Raw genomic sequence first — 25,717 nt, forward strand, 5'->3', positions numbered from 1 at the left:
GGGCCTGTGCATGTCACAGGCTTCTGAAGATAAACTCAACTCTGGCCCTGCACACCATATTTCATTTTTCACAAGCCTATTTTTATCCAGTATTTTCCAGATATTTAGCAGGTATAGAAGATAGCATAAACCCATAGTCAGCCAAACATTTTAACTCTACAAGTACAACAGAAGTACAATGATACAGACAATTTCTTTCATCTTTTTGAACTCCAACCTGGGGCTCATTTTGATTCTCTGTCCTGAATACACTCCATAGATCCTTGTGGGGAGGGGAGCTACACCAGATTAAGCAGCCCTGACTTCCTCTCAGATGAGGAGAGCTGGGTTGGAAGCTGCAGAGGTGGTGAGGAAATGGATTGTTCTTGATTCATGCTGAGTTTGGGGAACAAAATCTTCCTTGCAGAGGGATCACATCATTCTGACTAGCTACAAGAACCAGCAATATATAGCAATTGTTATAACATAATACAATGTAGCTTATTAACAGTGAATGAAATTCTGGACATTACAGCAAACGACATAGGAGCAACCATGCAATTCCAGGGCAAGACAGCAAGCATAACTTTTGAGAACTGTAATTCATTTCACTTTTTTACACTTTCAAAATTAATATCAATAAGAAAGAATACACACTTACTTTCTAGTTCTTCTTTCTCAAAATTTGTGTTGATAGTAGAGCTAATTTTACCCATGTCAACAACAGCTTCTTCATCATGGCCCTAGATAAATATGAAGAGTTTGGATTTCATAACTATAATACACAACTGATAGTTCCTATCAACATTCATTTTCTGACATGAGCAGTTTGGTACAGAATGGATATACTTTTCAATATTTAATGGATCAATGCAGCTTTTTGTCACATGCTTAATTTAACCCATACTAATGGTAATAAAAGCTTCACCCACTGAAAGCCTAGTTAGATCCTCTTGTTCTCAAACCTATAAAAAGGTACAATTTAAAATAAAGGCAGAAGAAGGTTTACTAGGTACCTGAAATCTAGTTTGAGCTATATACCTCTTGTTAATATGCAGAATGCTTGTAATTACACAGCCAGTGTGATATAGTGGTTAAATTGATGTAGTAGTATTGGAGAAACTCATGATCAAATCAGCACTTCGCTATGAAGATCCAATCTAACCTAACTCATACAGTTGTTGCAATGAAAAAATGGAGAGGAGGAACATTTACTGTAAGCTTTTTAGAGAAAGGTGGGAGATATAAGTGCAACACACTGATAGAGAATTCTCTCATTTACTGTCAGAAAACTTTGTACAATACAATTTTAATCCATTTTCTCTTTTTCCAAATGAACAACCACTCACAAATCATACATTGGCCACTTATACCATGTAAAATTAGATGTACAGTACACAATACTGTTAAAAAGTGAAATACTGCAATTATAAGGAATCTATGCAGTAGCCACAAAAGGATAGAAACCCTTAAGATTTAAACTTAAATCTTTCTTAAATAAGGACGCTGCACAAATTTACACCTATTTGATGTTAAAAAATACCACATACAAGGAACAAAGATAACAATGGTATATGATTTCAGATGAAACTGCAAGAAATTGGCCAGAATTCTATTGGTGAAAATATGTGCATTAGTGAAATGACATAAACTGTAGCACTGAGTTGATATTAACTAATGAGGTGTTCACTGCACTCCTGGTCACGCAATGAACACACACCCCGGACAACAACTGACATCTCATTGATTAGTGGCAACTTGCTGTTGCCACACACACAATTTTACTTACAAATACATTAACTGCAAATAACATTCTGGTCATTGTTTATTTAAAACCATAAAGTTGCACAAGTGAGAAAGCATGACAGCAACGTTCCTGCTAATTCTTCAGAGCTCTGCATGGAGGCTCCATCCCTGTGTGTGGAGTTCCAGCGACAAATGGAAGCAAATGAGCAGATACATTCACTCAGCAGCACACACCCGGTGGAGCAGCATACATCCACGTGGCTTAGAGGGAACATTGCATGGGAGAGAAAACTGCAATCACAATGCAAAAAGAAGAAAGAAAGAAAAAAGGGCCCCTTCCCAACAGCAAACTTGGGAGGAAATTGCCTTTTTCAATAAATGTATCATTCAGAGATAAGCCAAAGAACTGATGGAAGATTAAGATCTATAGCATAATAATGTCAAATCATGATTGTTATCGCTAGAAAAAGCATGGTTAGGACAGATGCACTGCAACCACACCTACACAACATCTCGAAAGCATGGCTAAAAAAACTAAAAATTGAGCTCCTCATGCTTCCTGGAAAGAAAATAGTTTCTTATATTTATACGGTTGGTCAAAGCACACATATCGCAAGGTCATTTTCAGGAAACATCACACCCTTTGGTGTAGTTTCACACTGTTCACACTAGCTGGTAGAATAAAACAAGAGTCCCATTTTAATAGTCTGCCATGTCCAACAAGTGTTTAGCTCCAAGTCTTTGAAATAAGAATGACTGAGCCTCTCACTGAACATGACAAGAGAAAGCAGTGTCCTTCTAAGGAAATATTTAAAACAGGATCTCAAAACAAGCTTTTCATTTAGATCTTCATCAGCTTCTTCATGATAATCATGTGTTCTTTTCTCTTTATAAAAACCTAAAGTGAATTGGCAATAAAGCAGCACTGCAAAGAACTATGAATTTTGACAGTAATGTCAAAAGAAGCACATAAGATTGACCAGTAACCAGAGTGTATTTGATTTAAATCAAATTGATTTTAAAGAATCACTGATTTTTATCTACCCTGCCAGCATACAAAATTACTATATCAAGTTTCAGCTTAGCCAAAAAACACATTGCTTTATATGAGGACACTGCATTAGCGGAACCCAATTTCCTCTCTCCATTGCACTGTTCCTGATGCACCCAGTATTCTGACTATCCCATTTGAACATCCAAGTGTGTCATATTATTATTATTATTATTATTATTATTATTTATTTAATTTATATGCCGCCCACTCTACCCAAAGGTCTCTGGGCGGCTTACAACAATTAAAATTCAATGCGATAAAATAAAATGATCAAAATACAGTTAAAATACAATTAAAATACAATTAAAAAATACAATTAAAATTAAAATTGCCATCATTAAGACCCACAGTTAATGTTATTTCAATTAAAAGCCTTCTGGAACAGGAAGGTTTTGACCTGGCGCCGAAATATCATCAGTGTCGGCGCCAGGCGAATTTCAGTTGGGAGGGCGTTCCATAGTCTGGGGGCAGCTGCCGAGAAGGCCTTTTGTCTACAAGCCATCCCTCTTACCTCCTTGAGGGATGGCTCTTTCAAAAGGGCCCCCTGGCTAGATCTTAATAGCCTGGTAGGCTCATATGGAAGGAGGCGGTCCTTCAAGTATCCAGGGCCCAAGCCGTTTAGGGCTTTATATGTGTGAGAAGAGGCCTTATACACTATACCCAACATGCAAGGAACTCCAGGAAGGAACATGATTAGTACAAGATCCACCCTCCTATAAAGGCCCTTTATAAATATCAATGTTTGTACATAGATGGTGACCAAATGTGCAATCCCTCATGAATTCTTTGTGTATATGAGAGAAAACATTCCTAACAGCCTTGCTATTATATACTATAATATACAGTGGTGCCTCGCTTAGCGATCGCTCCGTTGAGCGATGAAATCACTTAGCGATGGGGTTTTGGCCATCGCCAGAGCGATCGCTTAGCGATGGCCCCTATGGGGGAAATCGCTTTACGATGATCGCGGGGAAGTGATCACCGCAAAACCCCCATTTTCAGCCAGCTGATCGGCGGTTCCAAAATGGCCGCCCGCTGTGTTGTCTCGCTTTAGAGGCACCGAAAATGGCCGCCGCAATGGAGGATCTTCGCATAAGGTTAGTTTTAAAGCCCATAGGAACGCATTAAACAAGTTTTAATGTTTCTCTATGGGCTTTTAAAAATTGCTTAGCGATTAAATCGCTTAGCGACGGTTTTTCCAGAACGGATTAACATCGCTAAGCAAGGCACCACTGTAATACTAGCCTATCTTAAGGGGTTGTCCTAGGGAGGTTATTTAGATAATGTACGCACAATGTGTCTGACATCCAAAGAAAAGTGCTCTACTAACACAAGATTCCTGTTACATTTACTCAGCATTAAAATTGAGCAGAAGACAGATCTATTTAGACCACTCCCCCACCTCCCCTCTCTAGGTTAGGTCAGGAGTAGATAAAGACAAATCAATTTAACAGTAGGAAATGTTCTAATTCAGGCATTGCTAATTCAGAAGTTTTTGGAAATTGTATATCGCAAGATATGTGATCACATTTCAGCTTGTACAGTGTACTTTTTTCCGTATTTGCCCAGGAAGTATATCTTGGTATACCTCTGCTCTTGCAAGATAAAAAAGAAACATAGAGCACTATGAAAGCACACAGTTTTCCCTTCCATAATCAAAATGTGAAAGGAACAAACTCGTTTTTCTATGTTACATAGCACCTTCTCCTTCTCTCCCAACCTCCAAATCTGGAGATCAAAAAGGGAGCAAAGAGCCACTTATAGACCTTTCCCTGAATGATGTTACAAAGTGCAAAATAACTGACACCAATTTATGGAAAGCAATGGTACTAACAAGAACAAACATGTGATTGGCAACATTTGTTGATTCATGGATACAAGAGCAATTCCATCTAAAATTAAACTCGCAACTTTTTCCCAGCAGCTTCATATTTCTTATTAGAATAAAAATAAGGAAAGGGAAGAACAGTAGGATTCCCATCCATGGGATTGGTACCCACAGTTTCACTTATTTGAAAATATTAAAAATATTAAAAGAAAAAAACAGAAATACATACTTTCACTACAAATTCTAAATATAAATGCATATTTATTGGTTTAGCACTGCTTCCATTTCCTTCCTCCTTCACTACACCTCCTCCAACATATTTCAGATTGTATGCTCCTCAGAGCAAGAACTTATTCTCATACAGTAGTTTGTGAAACGGTGCAAGTTTGCTGTGGAAAAAAAGAAAGCACCTCATTTCTAGGGTAGGTGGCTATATCTATGCAAGCAGCACAAGCCATCTAGAAGCACCTACAACATCTAGAATAAAAGTATGGATCACCTTGTCTCTACTGGAGCTGTAAGAACTGTGCCAGAATGAAAAAAAAGCATGAAGGAAATCATATAAAAGACTGATTATAATTTCTAAAATCTGGTACTTTAGGGACCAGTTGCTAGCAACTGTTACTAGCTGTTTTTGTAAATATATCACTGCAGAAATACTTGACATCTTTATCTTCAAGCTGTATACTATTGATAAAAAATATTAATGGAGCAACGGCTGATACTGACTGCATTATAGACAAAGTGATTTCTGATGTAATGTTTGTAATTAATGAAATGTTTGGATTGTTGTTACACTAATGATATATTATTGCAAACTGTAAAGCACACTGCTTGGAAAACATGTATATAAATTAAAAATAATTATGGTGGAATGTGTTCTATGTTAACAAACACAAAGGGTTGTAAGGCTATGAAAACTGATATCAGATCTGTGTCAGGCTTAACCATACACAGTTGCACTGCTCCTTGTTTGCAAGGGAGCAGACAAGCCAGAAAGCCATCAATAGCAATAGCTACAAAGTTGGCTTCTGTATCCTGTTTTTTACACAAAGGAAGCAGTGATACAGCCAGTCACTTCTCTCCTGAAAGTGAATTAAGTTTCTGAAGAAAAAGTTGTTCATCCAGATATAGCCATAGTGTTCTCAGGCAATCTCCCATCAGGAAAGATCTGCTCAACTTCAACAAAGTCAAGGAACATGTCATCATGCTAAAACCAAGGATATAGTAACAGAGTTCAGTGGTGCCTCTCTAGACGATGATAATCCGTCCCACTGAAATTGCTATTTAGCGAAAGTATTGTCTAGCAAAAAGCATTTCCCCATTGGAATGCATTGAAACCTGTTTAATGCGTTCCAATGGGGAAGAATCGTCGTTGTCTAGCGAAGATCGGCCATAAGAAAGCCGCTTTGCGAACCGCCGATCAGCTGTTTAAATTGCTGTCTTGCGAAGCTTAGGTCCCGAAAACACCTGTTTTGTGAGTGCAGAGGGAGCTGTCAAAATCGTCGTCTAGCAAAAATCGGTTTGCAAAGCAGGGACCAAACATTGTCCAGCGAAATTCCCGCATAGGAATAACTGTTTTGCAAGTCACTATAGCAATCGCAAAAAGTCAACGTCTAGCGAAAAAACTGTCATCCGGGGTAACTGTCTAGCGAGGCACCACTGTAACTGGTAACAGAGAAATAGTGATTCTAAGAAAATTGTGTACTCAGTACAGAGATAGGGATAAAGCAAAGTGTGCTGCTTATATACAGTCCAATAGTGCTTAAAGCACTCTCTGGGCAGTTTACAAGTTAATTATGCAGGCTACACATTGCCCTCCCCCAGCCAGCTAGGTACTCATTTTACCAAACTCAGAATGACAGAAGGCTGAGTCAACCTTGAGCCGGCTATCTGGGATTGAACCTCAGGTCGTGAACACTGTTTTTGGCTGCAGTACAGCAGTGTAATCACTGTGCCACAATGCTCGTGATAAGCAGCAATTCCCTAATTCTAAAAATATTGCACAAAAAACTTGAGAAAAAGGGGGCTGCTAGCTATTCCTCTCCACATTTTTTAAACTATCACACAATATTAAATTCTATCATCCATCAATGACTAAATTAATGCTATTCTTCCTTAATGGTACTACATTCAAGAACATTTGAAGGCAGATACAGTATTACCTTGGTTTACGAATGTAATGCGTTCTACGGGACGTTACATAAAGCCAAAAATTTGTAAACAGAAACGTGGATTGCCACAGTAACGGGGCTGGTGCTATAAACCTCTTGGCACAATGCATCCTGGGGAAACTTTATTTGCAAACCGAAAAAAAGGAAAAAAAAAACCACAATGTAAACCGAGCCATTATTTTCAATGGGTTACCGTTCATAAACCGAAAATTACATTAACTGAGGTTTTCGGAAACCGAGATAGTACTGTAATACAGTGGTCAAAAACAAGATCTGCTTAATTTGTTTTGGACAAACAATAACATTTGTTAAAGTTGTGTTCAGGTAGTAGTAGAATGTATGTATGTATGTATGTATGTATGTATGTATGTATGTATGTATGTATGTATGTATGTATGTACAGTATGTACAGTATGTATGTACAGTATGTATGTATGTATGTACTGTATTTTTCCATGTATAAGAAATACTTTTTCCTAAAATACAGTCGTGCCCTGCTTAACGATTACCCCGTATAACAACGAATCCGCTTCCCGACAATGTTTTTGCAATTGCAGTTGCAAACGATGTTTTAATGAGCTTTTTTTGCTTCCCGATGATCAGTTCTTTACATTACGACGATCGAAACAGCTGATTGTCAGGTTTTCAAAATGGCCGCCGGCTGCTCAAAATGTTTTTAGGAGGCATTTTTCGCAAGACAGGTACCCAAAAATGGCCGCTGTATGGAGGATCTTTGCTGGACAATTAGGTATTTCGCCCATTGGAACGCGTTAACTGTTTTTTAATGCGTTTCAATGAGTTTTTAATTTTGTTTGACTACGTTTTCGCTCTACAGCGATTTCGCTGGAACGAATTAACGTCGTCAAGCAAGGCACCACTGTAGAGCAATAATTGAGGGTCATCTTATACACAGAAGTTGACCCGCTGACACGGAAAGTCCTCTCTGCAGGTATGTGAGCCATGCCGATGCTGCTGCCCATGCCAGCCCAGTGCAGGGTGCAGCGCCGCTTGCTGCCAGGGTTCACCTCAAGCTCACGCTGCTGCCTTCTCCACTGCCTGAAGGGAGCCCACGAGTGGCACTGGAGGTGATTCGGCAGTGGCAGCATCAGAAGGCAGAGGTGGAGGCGAAGGAGGAGCAGTGCTCAGCTGGCCCTTGTGGCTGCCCATTGACTGTGGCCGCCCGATCGCCTCCTCCAGTGCCAATCACAGGCTCCTTCCTGGCAGCGGACAAGGCAGCAGCATGAGCTTGAGCTGAGTCCTGGCAGTGGTGCTGAAGGAGGCATTTGGGCGGCGGCAGCAGCAAAATGACTCCCACTATGCCCAGAAAAATGAACACCAGTTTGAAATATTTATTATGTCCTGAGCTGCAATTGATAGGTATGTAAAAGGGGTCCCTTGCCAGCTTCAACACAGAAAACTGATCTTCAAAATTCTATCATGTGAAAACAGAATACCTGTAAAAATCAGATTACAATACAAAGATTAGATTACATGAAGGAATGCATGCTCTTGTAAGGTAAAGGTTTCCCGTGACATTTAGTCCAGTCGTGTCCAACTCTAGGGGGCGCTGTTCATCCTGGTTCCCAAGTCATTGCGCCAGTGTTTGTCCGTAGACAGTTTCTGTGGTCACATGGCCAGTGCGACTTAGACACGGAACACTGTTACCTTTCCACCGTGGTGGTACCTATTTATCTACTTGCATTTGCATGCTTTTGAACTGCCAGATTGGCAGGAGCTGGGACAAGTGATGGGAGCTCACTCCGTCGTGTGGATTGGATCTTATGACTGCTGGTCTTCCGAACTTGCAGAACAGAAGCTTCTGTGGTTTAACCCGCAGCACCACCACGTCCCTATAAATGCTCTTGTAAAACCTCCTATTAAACTACTGTGTGAACATAACCAATATACAGTATTCCAAGAATAACTATTAGCAGCCATTGGTTCCTTGTGTACTTAAGTCCCACTTCTTATGGTTTTGTTTGTTGTGTTTTGCTATATGTTTAGCACTAAATAAACTGTCAAGTTCTAGATCTGGTTGGAAGTTTTGCCCCTTATACTGAGGTTGATATAGTTCTCAGAAATTTAACTTTGACAAGTATTAATACATATTTTTTCGATCTGTGCTGCTTGACATGATCCTTTGGAAGGTGAGGTCCACCACATGTGTCTAGTCGTTTTGGTCCTCGCAAGGACAAAATCAGAATGTAATACTGGAGAATTTCTGTTTGATGCCTTCGCCACTTGCCTCCCATGCTACAAAAATGGCATAAGAAATTGGCTGAAATCCTGTTGCTTAGCATAGTAAGTTACAATTGGAGAAATTTCACTGAATCAATGGGGATCTGGTGAGTCAATCAAGTTCCACTAATTGAATGAGCGAACTTTAGCTTCAACTTACTATGCTAAGCAACAGGGTTTCAGCAAATGTCTGGATATTTTGAGTTCAGTGCCATCAGCTTTATTTCCCCTTTTCACTTAAATCCAAGGAAGCTGTGTTGTAAACTAGTGCCTTGTATCTGTAATGGACTGGATGAGGGAAAACTAACTGAACCTTAATCCAGATAAGGTTCATAGATTCATGATCTGAGAGTATTCTTGGATTTCTTCAGCCTTGATTCCCAGACTTTGGCAGCAGCTATGAATACGTTTACCTTGAAAAATGAATGCAGCTGGGACCCTAGGTTTACTTATGTAAATCTAGTGTCTGAGCTGCATCAATTCTTCAAGACACCTGATCTGTCCAGATATACGTACACATATCCTCATTATACCCTGTTTCAAGATGGATAAAAATCAATGGTTTAAAAAATGATTTAAATCATGTTTTAAATTTTAAAATCAGTTTTTTTATTTAAATAGTTTAAAATCCATTTTTAATTTTAAAAAACCACTCTGTCCTGTTTAGATTACTGCAACACATTCTACACGAGACTCCCTTTGAAAACCGTTTGGAGCCTTCAGCAGATCCAAAATGCTGTGGCCACACTGTTGAGGGAGGTCAGGTATAGAGAGCATCACTTCTGTTACAACAGCTTTACTGTTGTACCAACCTGGCCATCTATCCAGTCCTAGACCATTTCAAAATGGTGTATCCAACCTATAAAAACATTGTAATGTTCGAGTCTGGGCTACTTAGAATACCAGATTCTTTAAGTCTCCCCAAGCTTTGAGGTTTGCAGGAGAGGCCCTTCTCATATCTTCAGAGGCACGATGGCTAAGGACACTATTATAGAGCCTTCTGAGTGGCTGCTCCCAGACCACAAAATTCTCTACCAAGGGAAGTTACACTGAACACCTCCCTGATAATATCTTTCCATCTATAAACAAAAGCTTTTCTATTTAGGCAGGCCCTCAACAACTGGTAAAGATAAGGACTTCAACTGATGCATTCCACTTTTCTATTCCACTATTCTATGCAGTCCTTGACACTTTAACACATTTGTATACTGCAAGATTTCATTAAAACAATTAGATTTTTAGCTTGAAGTTGATTTAAACGCCTCTAATTCTTCCAACATCACTCATTTGTCTATTTAACTATGATACACATAAAAACATCAAAATTGCTTTATTAGACTGCTGCCAGGTCAATCTAATTAAACTTTCTTTTTTGAAGTAGCTCTGCCAGATTCCTCTGACAATTCACAAGAACTCCCTCACCTCAGCTGCCACCTAGAAGTAATATTTTAACGAAGAAAGTGGAGGGGGAAAGCAGGAATCATCAAAGCGCTTTGATTCCTGCTTTCATTTGCAAAAAATGAAATTTTGGGTTAGAAAAGGGTGGTTGTCTTATACATGGGGCATCTTATACACAGAAAAATATGGTATGTTACCAGTCATTGTCACATCTCATAGAAGTCCATTCTATAAATGTTTTGCTCTGCTATTATGCAGTTTCATTACATAGATTATGAAAGAAAAACTGTTCAGCAGGTCACATAAATAATGTCTGATCCTATGACATATTTTAATACAATGAGTTCAAAATGCTTTAGACTTTCTTAGTTTAACAGACTATCGTATTTTTTGCTCCATAAGATGCACCAGACCTTAAGACACACATAATTTTTAGAGGAGGAAAACAGGGAAAATATATTCTGAACCAAATAGTGTAATAAAATATTTAATAAACTATAACAGAATAACATTTGAACCATGTAAAGTGAACAGCAGTCAACAGTGGCGTTAAGAACCATTACCATTGTCATTAACAAATGGAGAGACTTAAAGCTTGGTGTACTCTAGTTTATGTACCATAAATTTAATTCAAGTACATATAGACCATTATCAGCCAGTGACAAGACCTATACCACGCTACCTATATTTTACATTTCCTTTCATCCACCTCCTCCCCATACTTATAGAAACGTGTCAATGACAGATGAGATTGTTGTACAACTCTGCCCATCTACAGCTCAAGCCTATATTAAGTTAGAAATGGTTTGTCTGATTTGGCAGTGCATTGAGAGGTCCCTTTTAGTTGTGTGGAGGATAAATAGTGGAATTAAACTATTTAACGGCTGGTTTTCCTTATTTCCTTTAGGTCATGCAAAAGAACAGCAACACAAAGCTTAACCCATTCACCAGCAGTAGCACATGCTCAGCATAAGACCAAATCTCGGGTTTCTGACAGAATTGAACATTTATAGCATGCAAGGCACAACAGGTTAGGCCACACAAAGCCATGAACAATGTTCTTGACGAGCCAAAAAAACTGAATACAAACTATAGTAGCTGAAATCAGGAAGCAGGTACTGTAATCCAGTTAGAAGTCACGAGGCACAGTTAGTTTCCTTGCTGCAACACCCTTTGGAAATACATTCTCTATTAGATGCCCAGAACTAGATGAAAAGTTTGCAAGTCGAATCCAAATTTCTCATAAGAATGCATTGGAAATTAATTAATGCATTCTTATGGGGGGAAAAAGGTCAGAAACATTAAAAAAATTAAAAGAAAGTCACTTACCAGGTACTGTAGACTGAGCCCGGCTCTTCACAGTGCCTTGGTAGACCCCAGAACAGTCAAAAAAGAGCCCCAAACAGCTAAAAGCCAGCAGGCAGCAGGCAGCCATTTTGTGCTCTTCTCCACTCCTGGCCCCTCCCCTCTCCCCACCTAACAGCTGATCGGTGCTGGTCTGAAAAGCTTCCCAGGCAAGCAGGTTTCAACTCAAACGAGCACCTTTTCACCCAAAGAGGGTTTAACCCAAAACAAGCAGCTTTTAAAGAAAAACAAGCAGATTTTTACGGCAAGCATGCACGTTTCTACACAAGCAGTTTTTAAACTAAATTTTACATTTTAAAATGACAATGCCAGGCAGTCCCAGGTGTCTCTCCCAACTCTCTAACAGGTTGGACTAGCAAGGAAGCAGACAAGCAGCCTACTAACTGAAAGTTTGAATTTCCCCGCTTTCCCTGCCTTCCCCGCATATTAGGTATACTAATATCTGTGCACTGGAGGACTGTGGGAGGAACATTCCAGCCCCTAATGGGGGTCCTGTGGGGCACCCCAAAACACTGAGTAGGTCTCTTGGCCTCTTTCAGGACTGGGGCTGTGCAGCCCTGTTCTGATCAGGAGGTGCAGCCGGGGGGTCACCATGCCTTTGGGGGATAGGGCATAGAAAGGGGAAGAATTTTCAGGGGCTATTCCAACTCATACCTGGCAGGGGATATACCATTATTGTAAAAGTGGTTTTCCTAGGGTAAGGCTCATCTATTGCACTTTGGATGTGCCGACCCCTATGATTTCCCCAAATGTAGGAAAATCAACTGCCTAAGTGGGGAACTGTGTTGTGGTTTCTCTGGGTTTTTCTAGAATCACTCTTTTTTTTCCCTTTGGTCCTTGCCTATTTTCATTGCCTACTGCTATTTGCCTTGCTGGTTTTCCAGGTGGGCTGCAGGAAGCAGATCCTGGAAAGCCAGCAGTGCACAATGGTGAGGTCCAAACAACAAGCAGTCTCTGGTGCCAGTTCAGAGGCCTCCCAGCATGGCAGTGGGAGGCTTCTGGGTGGTGGCGGCTGAACCGTTTTTTAAAACTGTATTTACTCCATAAGACGCACATACTTTCTCCCCCACTATTTTGGGGGGGGGAAGTGCATCTTATGGGGCAAAAAATAGGGTAAATTGATATTTCAGTGATCTTCTGACAATTAGACATGCTTTCATGTGTAGTTACAGCCAATTCAAATGAAATTAGGGCTTCCACTTGGCACATATGTCAAGCATGTCACCTTATACTTCCACTTTGTATTCATTGTTTTGCTTGTAAATGTGATTCACAGGTATGAATTGAGATTATTATTTTTCTAATCTATAGTGTCAAATGATTTATTTCAGTAAGTTTTAAACAATGTTTGAACTGAAATGTTCCAACACTTTTTATGGCCTAATGCCAATCTGAAATAGTTTTAGCCATATGAGCACACTCCATTCTGATCCTGCCCAAAATCCTGTTACTGATTGCACCCACAGAAAGCTAAATGTGTAACTTGCAATACCTTTGCACTGGCATTTAATGGGTCCCTACTTGGATTTTCAGGCATGCACCACTCTAATGGGTTGGTGCATTCCAGAAAATCCAAACAGGAACAACTACCAGTGCAAAACTGCTCCAAATTACACAATTTGCTTTCCTCTGATAAAACTATGCAAAAGGATTTTGGCCATCATTTACAAGAACATATACCTCACTATTTTGATGCATTTGCACCATGTAAAATGATTTACACCTCAAAAGAATTTCATATGAAATAACAGAAATTATGGCAATAATGTAAAAACTGGGGGTGGGTGGGGTGGAATCAGGGAAATTTATACCAGACATAACATCTATAAAAATGAAAATCTGCCTGGCAGAACAGAAATAATTCACCTCATTAGGAAAATAAATAGTGAGAACCAAATGTTTGGTTCCAAGCAAAGTATTATCAGGCATGGACAAAAAAGGACTGTCACATCCTGACTAAGCATTCTTCAGATATGGGCAGGGAGCAGGGTCCTTTCACAGACCTTTAGAACTGTGAAAATTGTTGATATATTTCATCATGTAACATCCAAGTATGAACACAATTCAGCAAAAAGTTTATGCTATATTAATGCACATTTTTACTCTGTAGCTTAATATTAATGCAAGCACATATTAATCCCTATCAATAAGCAAGGTTTATCTGAAAGGCAAGACTTATTTACCTGATTTAAGGATAAATCATTCTAAGTCTCACTGCATATTGAAAAAGTAATTCTTTATCCCCACTAATAAAAAGTGTTACTGTACCAGTGTTCTGATTAGAACTTGAGGCGAACTAGATGTGAACTGGAAAAAGGGCTTTCTCCATTATGCTATATCAATTCTGGAACTCTTTCTTACAGGAAGATTCATCCTACCTATTTTAACAGATTTTCAGTGTTCTGCAAAGACCTGTTAGTTTTCCTAAGAAATTTTACAACTTACAGGAGTTGCCACTGCTGCTTTTATGATTTTGCTGATGGCTTGTCAAATTATTCTTTTAGTATATCTGTAAACTAACCTAATAAGTAGATACTGAAGATTTAGAAGTGATAGCCATGTTATTTTGTGCAAGCATATCAGGCAAAATCCAAAGAAACAAAACAAAACAAAACCATGCAGCAACTTAAACAGTAACTATTGCATTTTGGTTTTTCCAGCAGTGATGTATGGAAGTGAGAGAAAGTGTGAAGGAAAGAGGAGAAGGGGACAGACAACAGAGGACGAGATGGTTGGACAGTGTCACCGAAGCTACCAACATGAATTTGACCCAACTCCGGGAGGCAGTGGAAGACAGGAGGGCCTGGAGTGCTCTGGTCCATGGGGTCACGAAGAGTCTTACATGACTTAATGACTAAACAACAATTGTATTTTGAAAGAAAGAGGTATGAAATGGAGGAAGCAAGTAGAATGAACCACTGGATATCTCAGTGGTTTAAGCATCTAGCTGCAGAAGCTGGGAATTTGATTTTCCATGTCATCAGACATACGGAAACAAAATCCACTCTCAGTTCCCCTGGAATTGCAATGATCCAGACATTTCTTCGTTGTATTACTACTACTTTGCTGCACTGTCAGTTATATGCTAATATTAAAAAACATTACTTTGCCCTGCTTTTTAATAGGATGAGGACATGGGATGACGAGAGAAAAATAGACTACTTCTTGTGGGGATCCAGCATGTTCACAACACAGAGGGTTGCTCTTTATGCGGTCAAGGCAGCCTCCCTTAGAAAGAATGAGGAAGAAGATAAATGTTTTCTAATTTTATAGCAGAGTTCTATAAGGATTTTCAATCAAGGCTTTGCAGGATTAATAGTAATTTATCTTAGATTGAAGACCTGACTGATATAATTCTGAGTATATATGAGATACATGTGATCCAATTTCCTTTTTTCATGTAAGAGCCGATCCTTTGTAAGTTTATAAAATTCAATAATGTTATTGTATATGGTGAATCATTGATGAAATGGCCTTTAGACTTCTTCAATAAATTTGATTGGCTACTACTATGTCTGCTGTGCTATGTTCAAGGTGTCTATCAGTTTGGATCTAAAAATCCCACAAGATCTTGACCTCCTCATTTTCTGACACCTTCTCCACCTGATGCTCCCATGAGTTTTTGGAGGTTGGCAAGTTATATTTGTTGCATAATGATCACTGCACTAATTTTGTCACACTCATGTCTAATTTTGTACAGTGGATATTAAAAGTTTACACACGCCTATTAAAATGTTAAGTGTCTGTGATGTTAAAAAATGAGACAAAGATAAATAATTTCAGAACTTTTTCCACCTTTAATGAGACCTATGAACTGTACAACTCAGTTGAACAACTGTGATGTTCCACCCAGTGTTCCCCGTTTGTTTTTCCCAAACCAAGGTTCACTCTGGTGATGTTTTCTCTTTCATTCACTGCCACCAGTGGATATCCCTATACATACTTGCACAATACAGTGGTGCCCCGCTTGACTATTCTCATTACAGTGGTGCCTCGTATTACGAGTGCACCGTATAACGACAAATCTGCATAGCGATCCCTTTTCCGGGATCGCTAATGCGGAGGCATAGCATCGGCCCCAATGGGCAAAACTCGCTTACCGATGTTCCATGTGGGGGGCCCGTTGGAAGGAGCCGCCGCCGCCGCCGAGAGAGTGATGCGGGGCCGTGCTGGCCGGGGAGAAAAGCAGGCGGCGAGACAGGCAGGCAGAGGGAGGGAAGTGGCGCGCGCTCGTGCATCTGCCCCCCTTCTTCGTCCTCCTCCCCCCACACTTTCCCTCCTCCTCCTCCTCCTCCCTCTTCTGCCGCCGCTGGGGAGGAACGCAGGCAGGCAGGCAGGCAGGCAGATGGAGGAAAGGAAGTGGCGCGCGCTCATGCGTCCGCCCCCCTTCTTCGTCCTCCTCCCCCCACACTTTCCCTCTTCCTCCTCCTCCCTCTTCTGCCGTGGCTGGGGAGGAACGCAGGCAGGCAGGCAGGCAGATGGAGGAAAGGAAGTAGCGCGCGCTGGTGTGTCCGCCCCCCTTTCCCTCTTCCTCCTCCTCCTCTTGCCCTTGGGCGATCGGCTGTTGCCGGACGCCCGAAATGGCTGCACGCGTTTTCGCGCCCTCCCCTCGGTTACCGAGGGCGCGAAAATGGCTGCCGGACCCCGGAAGCATCGCTGAACGGTGAGTTTTGGGCCGATTTGGAACACATTAAACAATGTTTAATGCATTCCAATGGCTTTTTTTGTCCCGTTCAGCGATGTTTCGCTATAGCGAAGGTTAATCTGGAACGGATTAACCTCGCTATGCGAGGCACCACTGTATACGACGAAATCGCTTGACAATGTTTTTGCAATCGCAAAATGATGATTCTAGGGGCGATTTTCGTTTGACAACGATCGGTTCCCTGCTTCGGGAACCGGTTTTTTGTATTATGACGAACAAAAGCAGCTGATCGCCGGCTTTTCAAAATGGCCGCCTGTTATGCAAAATGGCTCCCCGCTGTTTTCAGGACTGATTGCTCGCTATACAGGCATTGGAAAATGGCTGCCCTATGGAGGATCTTCGCAAAACGAGCAGGTATTTCCCCCATTGGAATGCAATGAACCGGTTTTCAATGCATTTCAATTGTTTTTTTTTATTTTGCTTGACGACAATTTCGCTCTACAGCGATTTTGCTGGAACGGATTGTCATCAAGTGGGGCACCATTGTACTTGAAGGAGACACCTTGCTGCCAACATAACTTATTTAGATTCAATTTGAATCACAGATGTTAATCATTGTATAGAATCACTCCTTAAAACCTCTTATCTTTGGTTACACGTTCACGTTCAATTCTTTGTTTTATTCACTTTAACCAACTTAATAATATCAGTTCTCTCAAGTTCTCTATCTGTCTTGACTATTCAATTTCTATGTACTGTATCTTGACTATTCAATTTCTCTCCCCCACACTCTTATTCTCTCTTTCACCTTCTTTTTCTTTCTAACTCCCCACTCTGTCTCCAACTGCCTCACTGACTCAGCCCCTCCTGTCCTCTGATAGGCTCCTGCACTTGAGCTTCAGCTATGAATGACAGGAGTGACATTGGCATTCCATCACAACAACAAACTGAAAACCTCTAGATGGAGGGAAATAAAAATAAAAAACTGAAATAATATGGCTGCATCTGTGTGTACACCCTTAAACTAATACTATGTTGAAGAACCTTTTGATTTTATTACAGCACTCAGCCTTTTTTGGTATGAGTCTATCAGTATGGCACATCCTGACTTGGCAATATTTGCCCACTCTTCTTTGCAAAAACGCTCCAAATCTGTCAAATTGTAAGAGCGTCTCCTGTGCACAGCCTTCTTCAGATCACCCCACAGATATTCAATCGGATTCAGATCTGGGCTCTGGCTGGGCCATTCCAAAACATTAATCTTCTTCCAGTGAAGCCATTCATTTGTTGATTTGGATGTATGCTTCGGGTTGTTGTCATGCTGAAAGATGAAGTTCCTCCTCATGTTCAGCTTTCTAGCAGAAGCCTGAAGGTTTTGTGCCAATATTGACTGGCATTTAGAAATGTTCATAATTCCCTCTACATTGACTAAGGTCCGTGTCCCAGCTGAAGAAAAACAGCCCCAAAGCATGATGCTGCCACCACCATGCTTCACTGTGGGTATGGTGTTCTTTTGATAATGTGCAGTGTTGTTTTTGTGCCTAACATATATTTTGGAATTAGAACCAAAAAATTCAACCTTGGTTTCATCAGACCATAACACTTTTCCCCACATGCTTTTGGGAGACTTCAAGTGTGTTTTTGCAAAATTTAGCTGGGCTTGGAAGTTTTTCTTCGTAAGAAAAGGCTTCCATCTTGGCACTCTACCCCACAGCCCAGACATTGTTGTCACATGTACCACACAGCCAGTACGTGCCAGATATTCCTGCAGCTCCTTTAATGTTGCTGTGGGCCTCTTGGCATCCTCCCTGACTAATTTTCTTCTAGTCTTTTCATCAATTTTGCAGGGATGTCCAGTTCTCCGTACTGTCTCTGTTGTGCCATATTTTTTCCATTTGATGATGACTGTCTTCACTATGTTCCATGGTATATCTAATGCCTTGGAAATTCTTTTGTACCCTTCTCCTGACTGATACCTCTTAACAATGAGATCCCTTTGAAGCTTTGGAAGCTCTCTGCTGGCCATGGCTTCTGTTGTAGGATATGACTAAGAAAATGTAAGAAAAGGCCTACTAGCACAACTGATCTTTATTTGGGATTCCTCAGAGGCACTTTAAATGATGGCATGGGTGTACTGAATCCTACTTAACATGAGTTTGAATGTGACTTAATGAGGCTCTGGCCTCAAGAAAACTTCATAGAGTCAGGTTGAATGTGAAGCTTGGCAAGAGCACTCTGTTTGAAAGACAAGCCTTGAAACTAAGGACACTAGTTATAGAGCCTCTTATCAGACTGCTTCCATTCCAGCAAAGTAAGAGACTCAGACGTGGGGAGAAAATGACATGAGAGAGTTCTCAGTAGTATAATATATTGGATATGGCTAAACATATATACATGGCAATGTACATTTGGCATAACAACATTTAGAGCAATAATGCATAGAAGCAAAATGACCACCAGACTTACTGCTGAGTGGCAAAGGTCTGTTCTTTCTCTGTTACATTTATACCCAGAAAAACCAATCATATTTCACCATTTACAGCTGGTCTTGCTTAACAATCAAGCATTATATCAGCTTGTTTCACCTCTATGCTGTTAGTCATCACGTTAAATTCGTGAGTCTGCACTTCATTACAGTATTAAAATATAACTCCATGTTCACCAAAAGAACAAAATCCTGACATGAACAGCTCCAGTTATAAGAGGGTGTGCACGCAGATGCAACCATATTATTTGGGTTTTTTATTTTTACTTCCCTCCACCTAAACGATTTCAGTTTGTTGTTCAACAGAGTTGTACAGTTCATAGGTCTCATGAAAAAGTTCTGACATTATTTATTTGTGTCTCATTTTTTTACATCACTGACACTTGACATTTTAACAGGGGTGTGTAAACTTTTTATATCCACAACTTGCTTGTGCAATATTTGGACATCCACAGATGAGGTGTGATATAGTTTCATGTTTTCCTTGGCAGAGTTGATATTTGCTGTTAACACTAATTCCTTGAATCTTAGCTTTCATTACATTGGTTTGGAGTGTTTGTTCTTGTGCAGCAAAAATCAAGCTTTCAGTTTCTTTCTTAAATTTTAGTTTTAGCCATACCAATGTTGAATTATTATCGTGCTTTCCATCAATATTTCTCAGGTGTTGTCCATGTAGTGATTTATTTTTCTAACTGTTTATTTTCAAACTGTTGTTTCTTATACTGAGCCTTTATTTCTTTTGTTTTCAAAATATTCTCCATTTTCACCACTTTATTTTTTTTCTGCTTGTACTGATATACCATATTTTTTTGTGTATACTACTTTTTCTTAAAACCATTAGACTAAAACTTGAGGATAGTCTTATACATGGAAACTGAGCAGAGAACAAAATGGCCCATACCTTGCTTCTGCAAACAGGCCTCCTAGTCAGGAGGCTTAGCTTCCTCCAATCACAAGCCTTATGTAACTGACGTCAGCTGATGCTGAACAAACCAACTGCAACCATGCTCAGATGCAAAAGGGACTCCTAATGTCCAAGTGTTCTGAGCCCAGAGACTAAATAAAGTGTGATGCATAATATGACAGTATTGGTATGTAAATATTACCTAATTACTAAATAAAAATGTGTTATGTTTTATGTTTAAAATGTTGCTTTCTTAATTTTGGGTTAGAAAAGGGGGCATCTTATACGGGGGTGTCTTATACATGGAAAAATATGGGTAATCATTTAGGCTTCTTTTTTCCTCCTCTACTAACTGCTGTATTTGCGGTAATCCATGGCCTCCAATTTTTGTGGTAAATATAATCTTTTTGAATGTAGTGTGTGATGCATGTTCATTCGTTTCTGTGTTTTTCAATCCAATTCTTCTTATTCATTTTGGGTCCAGTCTCTTATTCCAGCTGGGTATCTAATTACTGGAACTGCCCATGTGTTTATAGCTTTGATTGTATTTCCACCATTTAGTTCTGATTTTAAGATTTTTCCGCAGCCATGTGATATATTCCCTTTCTAGCAATTCTTTAACTTTTGTGTGCAGGATGTTATCTGCTTCTAGTATTTCAAGATATTTACAATTTTCATCACTTGATGGTAATTTTATAATATTGCCATTTTTAAATTCTGCCCTATCTAGTTTCTGAATCTTGCCATGGTGTATAGACAGAGTTGCACATTTGTCAATGCCAAATTTCACTTTAATATCTTCCCTAAATATCTGCAGTGTTTAGCAGCAATTCTATCTCAGTGGAACTTTTTGTATACAGTTTTAGGTCGTCCATGTATAACAGATGATTGTTTTCTCCTGCTGGTTCTGAAATATGGCAGTCCAATCCAGTTTTATTTAAAATTATTGACCTGTGGATTAGTGAGATGTCAAACAGCAGTGGTGACAAAGAACCCCCTTGATATGTTCCAATGAGGAGGAGGAGGATGTTTTCAGTATACACAGCTGTAAGGGATCTCTGAACCCTGGCTAGTGTCTTAACACGCATTGGGTTCAATATATCTACAGCACAAAGCGCAATTCAGCAGAGGAATTTTATTGGAAACAAAAAACTGAAATACACACAAGAGTTCAAATAGAAAACATTAAATGAGCTGCCCTGATTTTCACTAGAAGTAAAATACATTTGCTGGGAAAAAGATGGCTATTAAGTGCACTAGAGAGCTCTAAGATCCAAGCTGTTAGGTACCACAAGGTCTGTGTAAAGTATAGCAGGTTCAAGGAGGCAGCTGCTAAGCAAACTGTGATGCAGAAGCTGCTATAAACAGGTGGAGAGTAAAAAAATCTTGTCCAAAACATCTCTCTCTCTCTCTCTCTCTCACACACACACACACACACACACACACACATACAGAGAGAGAGAGAGAGAGAGAGAGAGAGAGAGAGAGAGAGAGAGAGAAGAAGAAGAAGAAGAAGAAGAAGAAGAAGAAGAAGAAGAAGAAGAAGAAGAAGAAGAAGAAGAAGAAGAAGAAGAAGAAGAAGAAGAAAGATATTTGCTACTGTGTATGGAAAATACTCTGCAAGGATAGATTTAGCAGTGATAGAAATGACCTATCCTTAGTCTTAGACTACCTTGGAGAAAATCAACAAGACACTGTAATTCTTGTGAGAACAGTGCAAACAAAGGGAAATCTTGGGAACACATCTCAAGAAAGAACAGATTAGCAAGCTTCCAGGCCAGGAAATAAAGATGGGCTAACAGGATTCTCTGACTAAATCTTGGATTTTGGGTGACTGAGAAAGTTGATTCCGTATAGATCTGATCCTAAGGAGAATTCAGACTTTAGGAATGATTCAGCAATGATTCAGTAGGGGTCCTCTGAAAGAAAGAGATATGAAATGGAGGAAGCAAGTAGAATGAACTGCTGGATATTTCAGTGATTTAAGCATCTGGCTGAACAGCCAGAGGTTGAGAATTTGATTTTCCACTGTGCTCCTTGACACTATCCTCCTTGGGGTGATTTCAGTGACCTTGCTCCTTTCCTTAATCTGCTAAAATTGTTGCCACCTACTCTTGCACTTGATGAAACATGTCTTAGTTCTACCTGCCAGAGACTTTAAGAACTGGTATAACACTCTCAGATAGGCAACAAATCTGATGGATAGACCTACATGTGGAAAAGAAAAGTGAATACTTCTCAGCATGTTTTTTAAGACCAGTGGCTAGAATGGAAATATGGGGTGACGTCATGGTAGAAAGAGGACTTTCTGTCCCAAGGACAGGGGAAGAACCTGATCTAGTATGCACATTAAAAGCAGAAAAAGCAAAAAAAAATCACTGAAATGGGTCATAATTAAGTTCACACTTGATAAGGATTTCCATAGGGCTGGGTTAAGATATTTGTGATTGCATTACCCCAATAACCTAACGTATGTTTTGAACAATGCATATTTCGCTATCTTGCATTTATTTATAACATACAGACTATTTTTCCATAGCTGAAGGCGCAAAGTGAAAAACATTTTAAAAATGACAAGTACAGACAGTGCTGCAGGGAAATATATTATCTGATTGTATATTATAATTAGTTAGTTTATATGGAATGATTTATATCAATATCTTGTCAACAATATTCAAACTAATACATAGAACAAACAGGGTGTGTGGAATCTAAGCAATCTCTTCTAATGCTAATAAGGGTGAGGATTAGTCTTAAATCAGATCAAATCTGCATCCATCTTAAGCAACAGTTATAAACAAAACAAGATTTCCACTGTCAATTAATAGTACCAGGACATGTACAAGCTACCATTCTAAACCTTAATATAGAAATCTTAGCACAAAAAATGTAATAACAAAACTTATGACAGAAAATATGAAATCTTTACTAGTTACCAAAAATGAACAATGTGTACAGAATTTTTCTGGTCCAGAAAAATAAATCTAGTATCATTTCACAAAAAGTCTCAACTTTATTCATTTGAGCTGCTGTTGGAAAGCCACAGCATTTAATTAAAAGTGTTCAACTGAAAGATACTTTGTACAGCTAAAGAAGAGGAAGTCACAGAACAATGGTACAACTGGATTTTTCCCTATATGCAAATTTCATTGCCATTTGAACATCAACATGACAAATCTGCAGCAAATGTTTCTTACACTACTCTTTAAAGAACCTGACACACACACAAAAATAATGCAATAGAAACAGTGAGGATATTCATTAATTGTATTCAAGAAATTTTAAAGGGTATTTTTAAAAGAAAAAGTAATGGTTTTACATACAGGTAGCAGCTCTTTGTCTAGATGTTTTCTTTCCATGCTGATGCCAAAGAAAGAATGTTCTTATGTGAGACTGCAGCGTTGTGTTCCAAGATATCAGCCTCTCCTTAACTACTTTATAACATTATACCCAGCACAGATGTACACCAGTATAAGGCTTGGTTCCAGCCAATTATCTTGCAAGGATACTTAATCTTCCAAGCTAGTAACTATAACCAGCACAGGGTCACAGAATAGCAGAATTGAGGAACATGGCATGCCTTCAATTTTCACTCAGAGAACACCAAAAAAGGAACTGAAATTATGTGGTTTGTGAGTTAACATTTAGCTGCAGCAATAACGAAGAGTCTTCAGGGAAAAATGTTTTCCTATTAACAGTTAAGTTTCATAATAAATGTTTCATAATAAAATCCCAAAACTGAAGATACAAACACTGTGGGATTGAGGTGTTCTTAAAAGCAAATTTCCTCGTGTATTTTAATCCTAAAAAAGCTCTTTCAGTGTTGCATTAAAAGAATATGTGAGGATCAATCCCTTTATAGAACAAATGTATGAAATAATCTTTATATTTCTTCTATCTTTGTTTCTTAGAAGCCACATAGTCAAGTCATTTTGTTGTTACTATATGGTGTCAAATTGGTTCTGACTTATGGTAATTATTATAGCAGGGTTGCTGAGGTATGTAAGATATTAAAAGAATGGTTTTACCTCTGCCATCACTCCCATGACCTCCATTGTTGAGCAGGTTCTAGTCTAATACACAAAAGTCTGAGTCACAGACCAAGGGAGACATACAACTGAAGCAGATTTGTCAACTGTATACTGGCTGAACTGATGTTAACAAATCTTGAAATTTTATGTCATTACCTTTGAACACAAAATATATCTCTGTTTTGTATAGGAATTTCACTATAGACAAAAGTAATCAGAAATTATATATCATACAATTTTATTTTAAGTGACTATTTTTCACTACAATAAGCCACTTGTAGTTTTCAAAAGGCAGCTTAAGCAGCTTCTGCTACAGATGATTATTTTAAAGGTGAGCATTAGCAGGAATGTGACCAGCAGATGGATAATGCAGGTACAATGAATGCAATAAAATCTCAGCAAAGAGTAAAACAATTAAGATTTTGTTTTTATAGAAGCTTGTAATCAGCAGACCTTTTCTGGCATATCAAGCACAGTCCTCTCTGTATCATTGTGACAGTGTGTACTGTACTAAACTACACAACCTGAAATTAGGCACAACCTGTTTAGGATAAAATTCTGAAACTTTAACTTGATACCCAAGAGAAATTTTAAAAAGAACTGAAAGCACAACTGACTCCTCTACTAAAAAGCACATTATGTACTCTTTAAAATCAAAGTGAGCATTAACTGCACAAACATGTGCGCTCAAACCTGAGTCTAATTTGTCATAAGAATGAAATGAGACATCAGTGGACACAATATGTATAACAAATCATGGAACAAAGTGCCACTCTTCATTATTTCAGCATCTAATTCTCACCTGACTAAGCAAATATACTATTATCAAAGTAAAACACAAAGTTATTTTGAGAAGGTATCTCACAGCTATTTTCTTTAACAGCTATGGCTTCCAGTGGTAGCTGTTGCCATTTCCTCCCTGGGAGTTGTAGTCTCATTGCCCATTAAGTTCTCCCAAATGACTGTGACTCCCTCATAGCACCACAGCAGCTTCCTTGTAGAAGAAGGCTGGAAAAGGCAATAAGGGACGGAAAGCTGCTTTGCAGCCTCATGTTTCTGGGCTTCATCTCCTAAAATTCTGCCTGGGGAATTGCTGGAGATTTATATGGGTTGCAGCCCAAAAATATGAAATAACAAACAAAAACATCCCTACCTCTGCAGAAACAAGCCCTTCCCAAACACACTGACTCACTAGAAGAAATAAACCATGTGAGCCAATCAAAACTTTATGAAGCATTGTATACATTGCTCATTCCTGTACTGTCCACTCAATTGTATCAATTTATTAGAAATCTGATTAGGAATAGATTATACCAAGCAGATTATATTTAGATTGGTGTGGGAAAGAAAGACATGGAAGAAAACTAGTATGACAAAAATAGATTATTATGGGAAAGATACATAGGAGAGTCTTGGAAGTCACTGTGGAACTTTCCTCCCCTTTCCACTACCCATAAAACTTGCTCTGGATGATTTCTGAGAGCTCCAAATCTGGTTTTGAAGATACACAAGTGCTTGCAGGGGAAGTGAGAATCCTTCCAGGTTCCAGCCAGTCCCACAATTCTGCAAGTGAAATGCCATGATAAAATACTGCTATTAAAATTGGATGCTACAACAAGTTGTATCAGGAAACAAAAACAGAACAATATTTTTGAACTCTAATTGAAAGGTTGTTTGAAGGTTTTTCATATATTGCTAGTTTCACTGGCTGCTTTTTATAATTGTTTTTCATATTCATCCAGAAGCTTAATATGTCTTACTTTCAAAAACTGACCCCACTTTCTACATTTATAATCAACAGAAGCAGTGTTTCTACTTTTAATACACTTCATTCTTTTTATGTTGATCTAATATTTTATATTTATCTGTA

The 25,717-nt window shown here is 39.1% G+C and overlaps 1 protein-coding gene and 1 pseudogene across 6 annotated transcripts in view; one reads left to right on the forward strand and one right to left on the reverse strand.

The window, feature by feature from the left end:
- SLC4A7 (solute carrier family 4 member 7) overlaps positions 1-25,717 on the reverse strand; it is a 114,134-nt gene that overhangs the window by 69,527 nt on the left and 18,890 nt on the right. For 4 of the 6 annotated variants that reach the window (XM_020807891.3, XM_073003430.2, XM_078377319.1 and 1 more), the window contains exon 2: positions 641-722. In XM_020807891.3, the coding sequence (XP_020663550.1) occupies positions 641-722 (82 nt within the window). Of the gene's footprint in view, positions 1-640; positions 723-23,139; positions 23,381-25,717 lie in introns of those variants that run through there. The other 2 variants (XM_078377320.1, XM_078377318.1) reach the window with 1 other exon arrangement.
- LOC140701533 (U1 spliceosomal RNA) lies at positions 12,429-12,581 on the forward strand (annotated as a pseudogene).

The sequence above is a fragment of the Pogona vitticeps genome, chromosome 6 (genome assembly GCF_051106095.1).
Source record: "Pogona vitticeps strain Pit_001003342236 chromosome 6, PviZW2.1, whole genome shotgun sequence".
NCBI classification, from domain to species: Eukaryota; Metazoa; Chordata; class Lepidosauria; order Squamata; family Agamidae; genus Pogona; species Pogona vitticeps.